The following is a 15175-nucleotide window of genomic DNA, read 5'->3' as shown; positions in this document are numbered from 1 at the left end:
GGTTATTGTATTTGCATTTTGTTTTCACATTTCTCATATTAAGGCAGTTCAGCTATAGTCTATAGGGAAAACGTTGCTTTGCAAATGGAGTTATGGATCACTGAACCCAGAAGGAGAACCATCAGTCGTACCTGTGCCTTTGAAAGAGCCATCCAGTTTGTTCACTGTCTTGTTTGCTCTCAGTGGCCATTCAAACTTTCCTTGAATAGGTGCAGTCCCAACTCCCTTTAGACAATTACTACTGTATCTGCTTCTATCCCCCTTTCAGCCAGAAAATTATAGCAACTTTTTGCAAATAATAATTTTTACTTTCCTCCATTGAAGGCACTTTACTGGCACCAACATGTGTTGTGAATCTACTTGTTGGCTTACATCTCATTGTTCAATGATATAGTCTGGATCTTCGTAGACTGCACATGGAAGACTGTGAACAGATCTAGGTCCCTTATCTAAAGAAAGACATTGGGGCAGCCTAGAGAAGGTTCACTGGGTTGATCCCAGGCACGGAGGAGTTTTCTTATGAGGACACATTGAGTCGGTTGGACCTGTACTCAATTGAGTTTAGAAAAATGAGAGGGAACCCTTACTAAAACATACAAGATTCTTAGGGCGCTTGACAAGCTTGATACAGGAAGGTTGTTTTCCCTTGTGGGAGTTTCTAGAAACAGAGGGCATTAACTTAGAATAAGGAGTCACATATTGAAGACAGAGATGGGGAGGAATTTCTTCTCTCAGAGGGTAGTGAATCTATAGAATACCTTACCACAGAGAACTATTGAGGCTGGGTTATTAAGTCTATTCAAGACTGAGGTAGATAGGTTTTAATCAGTAAGGGAATCAAGGGCTATAGGGAAAAGACAGGAAAGTGGATTTGAGGGTTATCAGATCAGCCACAATCTCACTGAATGGTGGAGCAGACTTGATGGACTGAATGGCCCACATCTGTTCCGACATCTTACGGTCTTACATAATCATGAATCTAATACAAGGAAAACATTGCAACTTGCTATTCCCTGCCACACTCGCACAATAGAAATCCCCAACCAACCATGACCTGTATTGGCAAATACATTCATCAAAACTCAGCAAATACTGTTAAGTTTGCTCATTCTGTCAAAGCTGCCTTTAAAAGGCTAACATTAAAAATTTAAATTGTATTTGTGTCAAGCTTTGCCTCACTGGGGAGCACAAATCAATCAGATTGAGCAGCATCATTAACTAGGAGAGGTCACACAATAACAGCACCTCATTCAACAGAGGTTCAGGGTAGTTTGGCACTGGATATGTACAAGTAAAACATCCTATAAATCTAGTCAACTGCAAGTTTTATTCCCTATTGCTTTGTAACAGTTGGTTTTGATAGATATGATCTGGGTTAAATATCCAAAATCAGCCCGCCTCCGTTGTCTCTAGTGAATATTCTTTACTTCAGGAGTAATAAGCCTAGTTAACGTCATATATAATATGCCTTGCTGTCAGACATGGTTCAAAAGCTGCTTAAGATGTATACGCAAGAAGAAAGTATCAATTTTTTTTGTCATAGCTATTATCTTCATCCTTTAACTGGGCTTCATTGGTCTCAAGGACTTTAACAATGGAGTTACACTAATGCTGAAAAAGATACAAAGAAACAACACCATTAGGTGGAATGAAGGTGCTTTGTCTATATTAGATAAATTAGTTCACTGATTACCTTCAAGCTTTCACTGATTACGTTCAAGATAAGTAGAGGTCAAGTGCAGTTTTACAGAGAAGCAGGGTAAGAAAGTTGGGAAAGTCATTGGAACAAAGCAGGAAAGTTTAGATTAAATTAGATTACTCACAATGTGGAAACAGGCCCTTCGGCCCAACAAGTCCACACCGCCCCGCCGAAGCGCAACCCACCCATTTACCCGTTACCTAACACCACGGGCAATTTAGCATGGCTAATTCACCTGACCTGCACATCTTTGGACTGTGGGAGGAAATTGGAGCACCTGGAGGAAACCCATGCAGACACGGGGAGAACGTGCAAACTCCACACAGTCAGTCACCTGAGGCGGGAATTGAACCCGGGTCTCTGGCGCTGTGAGGCAGCAGTGCTAACCACTGTGCCACCGTGCCGCCCACAATTCAGTCCTATTTTCAAATCATACTTCCCATTGCTTTTAGTCAATTACAAACCAAGCATTGATTTGGGAAGGCAAAACTAGTAGAGTCAGTTTTGGTGCAAAATGGAGGGAGGGTGTGTGAAGCATCGAACTCAATCTGCCTGATCACACCAGGAAGCCTGATTGAGTTGTGTTTTTCAGGCTTTCTCACTGAAGTGGAACACCCGAGTCACTGGTTAATCAGGCAGCTCACCATTGGGAAAGTGAATGAGTAGAATAGCATAGGGCAAGAGCCATTGGAGGCCAGATAGGGCAGGAGACTGCAGAGGTAGGTATATTTTATAAACTGACATGGCAGCAAAGACAAACGTAAAGAAGATTTTAGTACTAAAATTTCTTAAGAGGCTGAAATTCTATTCATTTTAAAATAGTGATGGAAAAGGATAGACCAGGTCTAAAAGTTGAAGTTCTAAATTGGAAGAAGGCTAATTTTTAGGGTATTAGTCAAGAAAATTCAAAAGTTGATTGGGGTGCAGATGTTCGCAGGTAAAGGAAAATGGGAAGCTTTCAGAAATGAGATAACGAGAATCCAGAGAAAGTATATTAGGAAAGTATATTAGAAAGTATATTACCAGCCTTTCCTTTCACTCTTAGGGTGAAAGGAAAGGCTGGTAGATGTAGGGAATGCTGGATGATGAAAGAAATTGAGGGTTTGGTTAAGAAAAAGAAGGAAGCATATGTCAGATATAGACAAAATAGATCAAATGAATCCTTAGAAGAGTATAAAGGCAGTAGGAGTATACTTAAAAGGAAATCAGGAGGACAAAAAGGGGACATGAGATAGCTTTGGCAAATTGAGTAAAGGAGAATCCAAAGGGTTTTTACAAATACATTAAGGACAAAAGGATAACTAGGAAGAGAATAGGGCCCCTCAAAGATCAGCAAGGCAGCCTTTGTATGGAACTACAGGAGATGGGGGAAGATACTAAACCAGTATTTTGCATCAGTGTTTACTGTGGAAAAGGACATGGAAGGTATAAAATGTTGGGAAATAGATGGTGACATCTTGAAAAATCCAGGAAGTGCTGGATGTCTTGAAACGCATAAAAGTGGCTAAGTCCCCAGGACCTGATCAGGTGTACCCTAGAACTCTGTGGGAAGCTAGGGAAGGAATTGCTAGGCCCCTTGCTGAGATATTTGTATCATCGATAGCGACAGGTGAGGTGCCAGAAGACTGTAGGTTAGCTAACGTGGTGCCACTGTTTAAGAAGGGTGGTAAGGACAAGCCAGGGAACTGTAGACCAGTGAGCCTGACATCAGTGGTGGGCACGTTGTTGGAGGGAATCCTGAGGGACAGGATGTACGTGTATTTGGAAAGGCAAGGTCTGATCAGGTATAGTCAACATGCCTTTGTGTGTGGGAAATTATGACTCACAAATTTGCTTGAGTTTTTTTGAAGAAGTAACAAAGAGGATTGATGAGGGCAGAGCAGTAGACGTGATCTTTCTGGTCTTCAGTAAGGCGTTCGACAAGGTTCCCCATGAGAGACAGGTTAGCAAGGTTAGATCTCATTGGAATACAGGGAGAACTCGCCATTTGGATATAGAACTGGCTCAAAGGTAGAAGACAGAGGGTGGTGGTGGAGGGTTGCTTTTCAGACTGGAGGCCTGTGACCAATGGAGTGCCTCAAGGATTGGTGCTGGGTCCTCTACTTTGCATCATTTATATAAATGATTTGGATATGAGCATAAGAGGTTTAATTAGTAAGTTTGCAAATGATACCAAAATTGGAGGTGTAGTGGTCAGTGAAGAAGGTTACCTCAGATTACAATGGGATCTTGATCAGATTACAATGGGATCTTGATCAATAGACTCAGAAGTGGCAGATGATGTTTAATTTAGATAAATGCGAGGTGCTGCATTTTGGGAAAGCAATTCTTAGCGGGACTTAAACACTTAATGGTAAGGTCCTAGGGAGTGTTGCTGAACAAAGAGACCTTGGAGTGCAGGTTCATAGCTCCTTAAAAGTGAAGTTGCAGGTAGATAGGATAGTAAAAAAAGGCATTTAGTATGCTTTCCTTTATTGGTCAGAGTATTGAGTACAGGATTTGGGAATTCATGTCATGGCTATACAGGACATTGGTTAGGCTACTGTTGGAATATTGCATGCAATTCTCATCTCCTTCCTATCAGAAGGATGTTGTGAAATTTGAAAGGGTTCCGAAAACATTTACAAGGATGTTGCCAGGGTTGGAGGATTTGAGCTAAAGGGAAAGGTTGAATAGGCTCGAGCTGTTTTCACTGGAGTGTCAGAGGTTGAGAGATGACCTTATGAGGGGCATGGATAGGATAAATAGATAAATTCTCTTCCCTGAGTGGGGGAGTCCAGAACTAGAGGGCATAGATTTAGGGTGAGAGGGGAAAGATATAAAAGAGACCTAAGGGGCAACTTTTCATGGAGAGGGCGGTGTGTGTATGGAATGAGCTGCCAGAGGAAGTGATGGAGGCTGGTACGATTGCAACGTTTAAAAGCATCTGGATGGGTATATGAATAGGAAGAGTTTGGAGGGAGATGGACCGGGTGCTGGCAGGTGGGATTAAATTGGGTTGGGATATCTGGTCAGCATGGACAAGTTGGACTGAAGGGTCTGTTTCTGTGCTGTACATCTCTATGACTCTAAAAGTCGTGACAGATCTGCTGCCCATCTCTCCCAAACTGCAGCTAAGTGCTGTTAAGAGTCAACAACACGACTACATTGGACTGGAGTGACATGTAGGCCAGACTGATTGAGGAAGGACATTCCTTCCCTTAAGGACATTAGTGAACCCAATGGCTTTCTACAATGAATTGACAGCTTCATGGTCATTTTTACTGATAGTACTTCGATTTATGAACTGGATTACAATCTTTGTACTTCCATGGTGTGGTTTTTTATTTGGCCACTAGAATACTGGTCTGTCAAGATACTGTTATAGAATCCTACCCCATCCTGGCACCACTAACGTTATGAGATGCTTTATCCATCTCACTTCTAATATAAGGTCATTAGCACACGATCATTCTCTCCAAACCGAAAAAAATTGCTTCAAAGATTAATGAAAATTATTTTTAAAAGTCAGTAGGTTAGTCCCACAGTGGTCCAAGAAATGCTGATTCAGAGAATGTAATTGATAAAATGGAGAAGTGAATATATTCAAAGCCCTTGGAACTGAAGTCCCAAACATACTCCAGAATTTTGATATAGCTTTGATTGCAAACCAAAACATAATTTGCTATCTAATTTGCACTTGTGTATATCAGGCCTGGGACTTAAATTGTGGCTCAATGTGAAGATTTCTTTTTTCCTTTCCTTTTGCTGTTTACACTTTCTAATTGAGACATAGATGATGTATAAGAATTATTCGGAAATCATATAGCCCATAGATTGATGGATTGCAGTTTACTACTCAAGCTGGGCTTATCAAATCTTAGAAACAAATCAGGCAGGCAACATTCCCGATAACTGGCTAAAGATATAAGAAAGCTGACAAGCAATTGAAAATGCAAACATTAAAAAAAAGCTACCATCTGTTAACAAATTTACTTTAGCTCCACAACAGAGACATGGATTAAGTGAACTGGTGTCTCGAGAGGGGGTGGAAATAGGATGAGGTAATAATTCAGCTTATGAAATGAGAGGAGATGGATGAAAGCCATTGCACAATATTCACTTTTATTCATAAATTCCACACTGCTGAGCAATCCTATCATGATCGGAGAGACCTCTCTTTGGATGCACAGTAAGTTCCACAGCCAAGAAGCTTGAGCGATTGTTCTCTGGTCTTTGTTTCAGAGTCACTCGTCTGGTGTAATTTATAGCTGTGTTTATTCTGTTGTTGAACAAAGGCCAGCGCAGGACCACTGCCTTCTATTTCCTGTGCTTTCTCATGCCATGACCTTATGCACAACTTTACAACTCCACATTATCCTCTTTGTATTGTTCATATTGTTTCAGGTTCTCATCACAGTGTGACCAGCTGTTATTTATTACAAGCACTCACTGTGTTAATATCAACACCCTGAAGCTTCCACATTGAACCAAAATGCTGGCCCAGTGTTTCTGCACAGTTTGCACTTTCTGGCATCTTTCAGCTGTTATTGGATGCCTATTCCTTCTTCACATGTCTTTTTTTTTAAATTCCTTGTTGTATTGATGCTTTATCAATAGAGTTCAGCTCTGCGTTCCACATTATAGACCAGATGTGAACAGGAAAGGGCACAGAATTAATTTACAAGAATAGTTCCAGGGATGAGGAAATTCAGGCAGCTTTCGGAGCTCCTCTTTCGATCACCTGATGAAGGAGCGTCGCTCCGAAAGCTAGTGTGCTTCCAATTAAACCTGTTGGACTATAACCTGGTGTTGTGTGATTTTTAACTTCAGAGATGAGGATAGATTGAGGAAGTTGGGGCTATTCTCCTAGGATTTCCTCGCATTTCCGACGCCCCTCCCCCAAGTCCCTCCTCCCTACCTTTTATCTTAGTCTGCTGGACAAACTTTCCTCATTCCTGAAGAAGGGCTTATGCCCGAAACGTCGATTCTCCTGTTCCCTGGATGCTGCCTGACCTGCTGCGCTTTTCCAGCAACACATTTTCAGCTCTGATCTCCAGCATCTTCAGACCTCACTTTCTCCTATTCTCCTAGGAGAAAAGGCTGAGAAGAGATCTGATAGAGATTTTCAGTGGAATGTCTATAGAGAGAAACCATTCTTTTTTGTAAAATGAACAAGAATATAAAGTAATAGATTTAAAGAGATGTGAAAATGAAGCAAAGGTGAAGTGAAAGTGAATAAAGTAAGGATGGAAGCAAATTCTGTACTCAAAGAGTTTAGAAGGATGATAGGAAATCTGAGAGGGATAAAGTGGACATGGGGAAGATGATACCACTAACAGGAGAGACTAGGACCTGAGGGCACAGCCTCAAAATAAAAGGATGATGGTTTAGAACTGAGAGGAGGAGGAATTTCTTCAGAGGGTGGTGAATCTGTAGAACTTATTGCTGCAGAGGGCTGTGGAGGCCGAGTCATTGAGTGCATTTAAAACAGAAATCGATAGGTTCTTGATTGGTAAAGGGATCAAGGGTTACAGGGAGAAGGCAGGAGAATGGGGTTGAGAAATATATCAGCCATGATTGAATGGTAGAACAGACTCAATGGGCTGAATGTTCTAATTCTGCTCTAATACCTTACAGTCTAAAAAAACTTTCCAGAAGTGATTGGTTGGGGTATGAATGCACTGCCTGGAAATGTGGTGGAGACAGGTTCAATTAAAGCATTCAAGAGGGCATTGGCTAATTATTTGGATAAAAGTAACTTCAAGGGGATGGGAAAGAAAAGCAGGAGATTGACACGAGGTAATGATGCTTGTTTGATGAGCTGTCGCAGGCAAGATAGGCCGACGAGTCTCATTCTGCACCATAAAGAGAATCTGTGCTTTATAAAAACTTTACAGTCCTTCCTTTTAAGTGCACAGTCATGGGCCTGGAGCAGTCAGCTGCGCTGCTGGAAGAAGAGTCACCTCTCTCCAGGATGATTTGCCTCCATCCACACTGCCGCTACCACGTGTCCTCGCTGGACTTCACCGGTGCAGCTACCACTGATGCCACCGGCTCTCGTACTGGGCCCAAACTCGCCCCTGCTACCACCTCCATGAGTCTGCGCCGCACGCTGCAGGGAACCCATATCCCCCCTCTGCGGCACCAGCCAAAAGTCAGCACTAGGCCCACCTCGTCAGGACCCCAATCTCACCTCTGATGCCTCTGTCACGAGTCAGCACTGGGTCCACCTCACCGCTGCCATCGCCATGACTGAGCTCCTCACAAAAGGTAAGTAAAAAGAAGAAAAGAAATCGAGAAAGAGAATAAGACAGACAAGAAAGAAAAGTCGACGGAACGGATGAACTCCAGGCTCAAGAGGCCTATTCCACCGCCATCTTCAAGGAACCCAAGTAAAGTTATTTATAATCAGGTTAAAATGTTTCTCCTGAATTATGATTGCCATTTTAAATTTGAGAGATCTGTGGACTTGAAAAGACAAATATAATTTCCAACAGTCACAGCTTTGGTAAGCTCTGAAAATTGTCTCCATCACCTAAGGGAGGAACAGAGAGGTGTTTGTTTCTGGTTATCCTTTCCAATTTTGGCCTGGACTTTTGCCCGTCCCAGGAGATCTCATGGTTTTCAGGTAGGGTGGGAAATGTTTATGTTGTGATAATAATCATATCAAACAGGCTGAATGGATAGGGAGAGTCTTTTCCTGTCTGGCATTTATTGTCTGTTTGTATATTCCGCCCACTTGCAGTCGAGCCATTGGTTCTTAGCAGGACAAAGGGCAGCTCACTCATAGGATGTGAAGTTGGACAGAGATGAATATTAATAAACAACCTCCTGAGCCCAAGTTTAAGCAAAAATTAAATTAACACATCCAAGGTGCAAATTATGAAAAGTATCAACAGAAATGTTGCACAAACTGTGAACTAGACATAAGGGTAAATCTTGACAGTCTGGCTGCACAGTATGTAGTTTAGAAAATCACCCATTTATTCAGGAGTGCCAAGTCTAGTGTGAATCTGCTCCCAACAAATTAAACACCAGGTCATGAACAGTGAGACAATATGTAACAATGATACACTTGCTGCTGTTTTGCACATTCCTGTGAGGCTACAATAAGTAACTTGAACAGTCAAATTTAAACACCAGCCAGCACAGACTTTGCACAAGTCTCTGAAAACAATATTCTTCCTAGTCTGTGCCTTTTTGTTAGGCATCCAACACCGTCCTCCAGCTCTCACCCCAACCGCCCCCACCCCCACACACCACACAGCACCTCCCGCCCCCCCCCACCCTGTCTGCTCCTGACCTGTCTCCGGGGCAGCCGACTGGACACCAACAACACTGCTGCTGCTAGATTCTCCAAATAGCATGTGTACACACACACAATCAACAGGTTCCACCTTTGCCCTGTCGGAGAGATTATCTGGGAAAGGGGCAGTTTAGGATACATGCCTGTGTAGAACTCCAGGGAAAGTGTGGGAAGAGAAAGAGAGAGAGAGAGAGAAGGTGGGAGGTCAGTCATTTAGAGATGATGCCTGCGTTCCAGGACTGTTCTTGGCAGCATTAAGTGCACTTTTAATCACTGTAAACAAAAGACGCGATCAGTGTTGGAAACATGTTTTTTATGTAATGTTTCCGTTGTGACCTCAAGATCTCATTTGGATAATCCAATATTCAGATAATTGATATTTGGATAATTGAGATTCCACTGTATATGGTTAGTCCAATTGAGTTTCTGGTCAATGGTAACCCCCAGAATGTTGACAGTGGGGGATTCAGTAATGGTAACATCAATAACTATCAGGGATGATTGTTAGATTGTCACTGCTTGGAGATGGTCATTGTCTGGCATCTGTGTGGCATGAATTTTGCTTACTACCTTTCAGCCTAGGCCTCAATATTGTCCAGGTCTTCTTGTATTTGGATGTGGACTACTTCATGCCATAATTTATATCATTATGATCCACAGTCTTATTTGACTGGAACATAATCTATTCCCTCCAACATGTTATAGATCTCGATCAGATCAGACCCAAGTCTAGGCTTCTCCAAAGTGTGGAGTTCAGCACTTTTAGACTATGCTGACAACTAAGATGCTTCAGACTGGGAATCTGTCCAGTGGCCTTCCTCTGCAGTCCTTCCAAAGTTCAAACATCATCCACTATTTGGGAAAACCAAAACTAGACACATAAGGCCTGATCAATAACAAAATGCCTTTGCATTCAATACTCCTGTGAACGTATCCCAGCATTCTGTTAGTTCTAATGATAGTTGCACAGCATTCGGCTCTACCTGCGTTTTTTTGTTTTTGCCACTGTCTAGCTATTATTTAGTATCTATGCTACTTAACTCTGTGATCTGCCTGTATTGCTCGCAAGACAAAGCTTTTCACTGTGCCTCGGTACATGACAATAAATTCAATTCCATTCAATTCAATTCCATTCATGCAACAATAATGTGCCAGAATGCCCACATTCCTCTCTTTCTCCAGCTTCCACAGGGGCCTGTGTTTTTTCTAAAGAACTATTTCATTACCTATTCTCTAAGAACATTTAACCAGGACCAAATTAAGACTTTGCCCAGTAAAGCTCCTCTCCTGGGATCCAGAAAATTATTGGGCTTTGTGAATTGCTTAAGTATTGCTGGGAGTAATCCCAGAGTTATTTGTCAGCTGGACATATACCACGAAGGTTCCTGGTCACTGGCCGTTGTCTGTCGAGGGAGGTCATTATAAAACCCAGAAACTGACAGACTTGGGTAAGGACGAAAATCGAGGTTAGTATTTGCAACCATGATTGTGGTTTATGTGTGCCTGTCAGTGCTTCAAACATTTTAAACAAACTGCAACAGTTTCTGAAGCTAAGTCTTCCAAACCCTGGCCTCAGGCAAACAACTGTGGTCCAGTCTGTAAGGATGTGGATTTGTTCAGTTGTACTCAACATCTTTTCCCTGTCAGTATGAAAGTCAATAAATTCCCCAGTGCAGTAGTAGTGGGCCTAATCTACTCCAGGTTTGGGAGAGCATCGCATTTTATTGTCTCAGATTAAAAGAAATGCGTTAATGTCAAAGTGCTGTTTGGTTGAACTGAGAATGTGATAGTCACATTTAACTTCCTGACAGAGAACTAGGTAGGGCACCAAACCACCAATTCTAAATTCACAAGATCAGTTAGCACTCTCCTTCAGTGCTCAGGATGGTGGTGAGGGAATGGTCTTCCTGGGCCTCAATTGTTCTTAATCTGGTTCTTTATTGAGTCGTGAATGGATTTATTTCAGTCATAAGGAATGAATGCACACATGGCTCACCTTATCTATCCAGATACAGAGAAAAAAACTCACTAGAACGCAAGAGGATGAGAGGAGACCTTATAGAAGTTTATAAAATGATGAGGGATACAGACAGAATTAAGGATAGCTGTCTTTTCCCAAGGACGGGGGATTTCAAGACTGTGGGCACATTTTTAAGGTGAGCTGAGAGAGATTTTAAAAAGGCATGAGGAGCAATCTTTTTACACAGAGGGTGGTTCGTGTGTGGAATAAACTTCCTGACGAAGTGGTGAATGTGGGCACAGTTACAACATTTAAAAGACATTTTGATAAGTACATGAATAGGGAAGGTTTGGATGGATATTCTGTTTGGCATAGACTGATTGGACCGAAGGGTCTGTTTCCATGTTGTATGACTCGATGATTTTATTCATGGGATCTTGCCGTGTATATTACCAGATACTGCATTTTTTTGTATAGCCACAGGGACAGAAAACATATTTCTATACATAACATTGTTCATGTGAGCTGCCCTCAGGATGTGAGAATGTGCTGGATGAGTTTTTCTTTTATTCTATATACCTGGGATACACCAATGTATTTGTGAGTTTTTGTCAAAATCCGTTTTTCAGTGTGTGACATGATGTCAATAGTATGTAAATAAGCACCACGTTAAGAGCCAAAGAACATTTTAGAATTGGAGGAAGAGGCAAGTCAGATGGTTTCATGTGACATTTTCTTCCAGTTTTTACCAGATGGCTCCACACCAGATGCCTACGTTAAGATCTATCTCTTACCAGATGCGGAGCGAAGGACCAAAAGGAAAACAAAAGTGGTTCCAAAAAGCAGCAATCCAACATATAATGAGATTGTAAGTATCTAACACTCCATGGGTGATTTGAATTAGTCATTCAACTGTGTCAGCTCTCTCCCGAATCTGGCACAAATTCCAAAACTACTCAGCTAAAGTGAAGTCAAAGACTGAAGCACAAAAAAGCATTCCTTTCTGATTTAGCCCCTTCCCACTCTCCATATCCTCCTCCCACCTTTACTATTTAATATTTAACTGGCTGTGCAGGTGATTGATAGTGGTGGTTAGTCATTTACAAAAAAAGTCAAAAAGGATGGTCGCTCAACTCTGTGTGATAGCACTTCTAAGTAGACTGGAAAAAATGAAAAAAGAAGTTAATGAAATTGGCTCAAATCCATTGATTGGTCAAGAAACTCCACACTGCAGAATATGACCAATTAGCTAAACCACCTGCTTCGATTTATACTGAATTGTCACAAACTCTGGAAAGGGGCTGTAGTGGCGCACTGGTAGTGTCCCTATCTCAGAGCCAAGAGGCCTGGGTTCATGTCCCACCCGCTCCAGAGGTTTGTAATGATATTTCTGAACAGGTTACTTAGAAAACATCCACAAACTCTGAAAGGGGGCTCCAGTGGTGCAGTGGTAGTGTCTCTAGGTCTCAGCCAGACCAAGGTTCAAGTTCCACCTGAACCAGAGATATGTAGTAACGTCTCTGCACTGATTAATTCAAATATTTAGGCAAAACACACTGAAAACGCTTGGACTTGCATCTTTCATCCCTCCAACTATCTCCATTTCCCTGAGAAATATTTCCACATTTCTTGTTTTTGTGTCAGATTTATGGCATCTGCAGAGTTTTCATTACTTTTGATTACTATTACCCCCATCACTGTTTTCATCTCTATTTATCTGGAAACAATGTACTTCAAAAACTACTGAACAGGTTTCAACAAAATTTGCTGTAAGATACAATATGAGATGAAGAAAAACTGATTAGTTGTTTTGGCAAAGATGTGGATACAGATCCAGTCATTTTAACAAAGATTCATGAACATTGAATCTCCCAAAGGATTTACATTTTTAAAAAACAGAATGTTGACAGTTGTTTTATTTAAACCATTGTTGAGTGTTTTGCAATGTTGAGGATTATCTCCACCGCTCTAGTGGAATCTCCACCAGTTACAGCTGTCAAAATGGGAGTGTTTTCAGTGCAGATTCTTGGTGGGATTGGCCTGAAGCCACCTCCCATAAGATAGAGTAATAGAGATGTACAGCATGGAAACAGACCTTTTGGTCCAACCCATCCATGCCAACCAGATATCCCAACCCAATCTAGTCCCACCTGCCAGCACCCGGCCCATAACGAAGATTTCCTTTATAGAGTCATCGAGATGTACAGCACAGCCCTTTGGTCCAACACGTCCATGCCGACTAGATATTCTAACCTAATCTAGTCCCACCTGCCAGCACTTGTCTTATATTCCTCTAAACTCTTTCTATTCAAATACCCATCCAGATGCCTTTTAAATGTTGCAATTGTACCAGCCTCCACCATTTCCTCTGGCAGCTCATTCCATACATGCACCACCCTCTGTGTGGAATTCTTAGTTTTGTAGTTACAGAGGACTAACCAAGCAGGAAACAGCTTTGAGAAAGAGTTGTGACATTTTAATAACATTGAGTCAATACTAGTGTGGGAGATGTATGCATTCTATAAAATGCCCCTTTCACTTGTTATCCTTTACAGAACTACCACAGTATCACAACATCCTGGCCAGCAAGGAAAATAGCATGAGTGGTCACTGTTAATTTTATTTTCACTGTGAGGTTCAGAAAGCTAACTGTTGAATTGCGTGAGACTTTCTAAAAAGGAGGTTTTGCCTAATGTGTGGGGGCATAGGACTATTGTTGAAACAGTAACAAAAACTTTAAACAGTGGGGTGGTTTATGTTTCAGTGCCGTGTTCCCAGTGAGTCCTGCTAACAGTTAGTTCAGGGCAGAAAATGGCACTAAGAATGTTGTAAGTCAAACTCTGACCCATGCTGATTTTGAGCGACTTTTTTTTTATTGGGAATCTGGGATTGTGGAATCACCTCTACCATTCAAATAAGAACCAGAACAGGGCCATGGCCTATTAAGCACATGAACCAACTGAAGCATGTTGAAAATGAGATTACCAACTGGGAAAAACTATTTTGTGCTGGCAGTGAGAGCCATATTAAAATCCAAGTTTCTCTCACTGCTCAGTGAGGAAACAGGAGAATTGCAGTGATGTGTTGGAGTAGCTTAATACAGTACTTAAAGAAATATGCGTGATCAATATTTACAGAACAAAAATGAATTCGGACCATTCCAAACAGATTTCAGACAAATCATTTTTCTTTCCAAAGCAACTCAGACATCATCTTACAGTTCATTGCTAACTCCTCGTTGCAAATCATCCAAGCTGTAGTGATTGGAAGTGGGTCAGCCAGGTGGACCTCATAGAATGAATTTCCTGATTGGACCAGATTCACAGCCCCAATCAGGGAGCCCTGGCGGATAGATATAAACAGGAATGTTCACTGGCCACCCGGGTGTTTTCCTATCTTCCTGGTGGTGGAAATTGAATAAAAATTCGTGCACTTTGTGTCTTTCACTGTGTCTCACACCTGCACACACACACACCATGGGTGCTGGGGAAAAAAAAATAACCAGAAGATTAAGGGCAGTGTTTAAAAAAAAAAGAGAAAAAATAAATAAACAGGAATGTCAGGGGTTCTGCTCACTCATCGCTGGCTCTGAGGGAGCTGGATCAGTGTCAAGGACTCTCCATTGTATGCAGTTCTGGTCTTCCTCCTATTGGAAGGTTGTTGTGAAACTTGAAAGGGTTCAGAAAGGATTTACAAGGATGTTGCCAGGGTTGGAGGGTTTGAGTTACAGGGAGAGGCTGAATAGGCTGTTTTCCTGGAGCGTTGGAGACTGAGGGATGGCCTTATAGAGGTTTATAAAATTCAAAGTTTGTGAGAAGATTTGTAGCTCGGGTGCTCATTGCTGTGGTTCTGTTCGCCGAGCTGGAAGTTTTTGTTGCAAACGTTTCGTCCCCTGTCTAGGTGACATCCTCAGTGCTTGGGAGCCTCCTGTGAAGCGCTTCTGTGGTGTTTCCTCAGGCATTTATAGTGGCCTGTCCCTGCCGCTTCCGGTTGTCAGTTTCAGCTGTCCGCAGTAGTGGCCGGTATATTGGGTCCAGGTCGATGTGTTTGTTGATGGAGTTTGTCGATGAGTGCCATGCTTCTAGGAATTCCCTGGCTGTTCTTTGTTTCACATCCACGAACATCAACTAGCCACGAAACAACACGACCAGCTATCCCTAGTAGCCACACACACAGACGACAAGCAACATGAATTCGACTGGGACAACACAACCATTATAGGGCAAGC

General features: G+C 42.0%; 1 protein-coding gene across 2 annotated transcripts in view; it reads left to right on the top strand.

Moving 5' to 3' along the window:
* Positions 1 to 15175, top strand: part of LOC122561603 (phosphatidylinositol 4-phosphate 3-kinase C2 domain-containing subunit beta-like) — a 217954-nt gene that overhangs the window by 191648 nt on the left and 11131 nt on the right. For both annotated transcript variants that reach the window (XM_043713462.1, XM_043713463.1), the window contains one exon: positions 11690 to 11815. In XM_043713462.1, the coding sequence (XP_043569397.1) occupies positions 11690 to 11815 (126 nt within the window). The remainder of the gene's footprint in view (positions 1 to 11689; positions 11816 to 15175) is intronic.

This window comes from Chiloscyllium plagiosum, chromosome 23 (genome assembly GCF_004010195.1).
Source record: "Chiloscyllium plagiosum isolate BGI_BamShark_2017 chromosome 23, ASM401019v2, whole genome shotgun sequence".
In the NCBI taxonomy this organism is placed as follows: domain Eukaryota; kingdom Metazoa; phylum Chordata; class Chondrichthyes; order Orectolobiformes; family Hemiscylliidae; genus Chiloscyllium; species Chiloscyllium plagiosum.
Note: the sequence above shows the minus strand (reverse complement) of the source record. Positions and strands in the feature narration are given on the sequence as shown.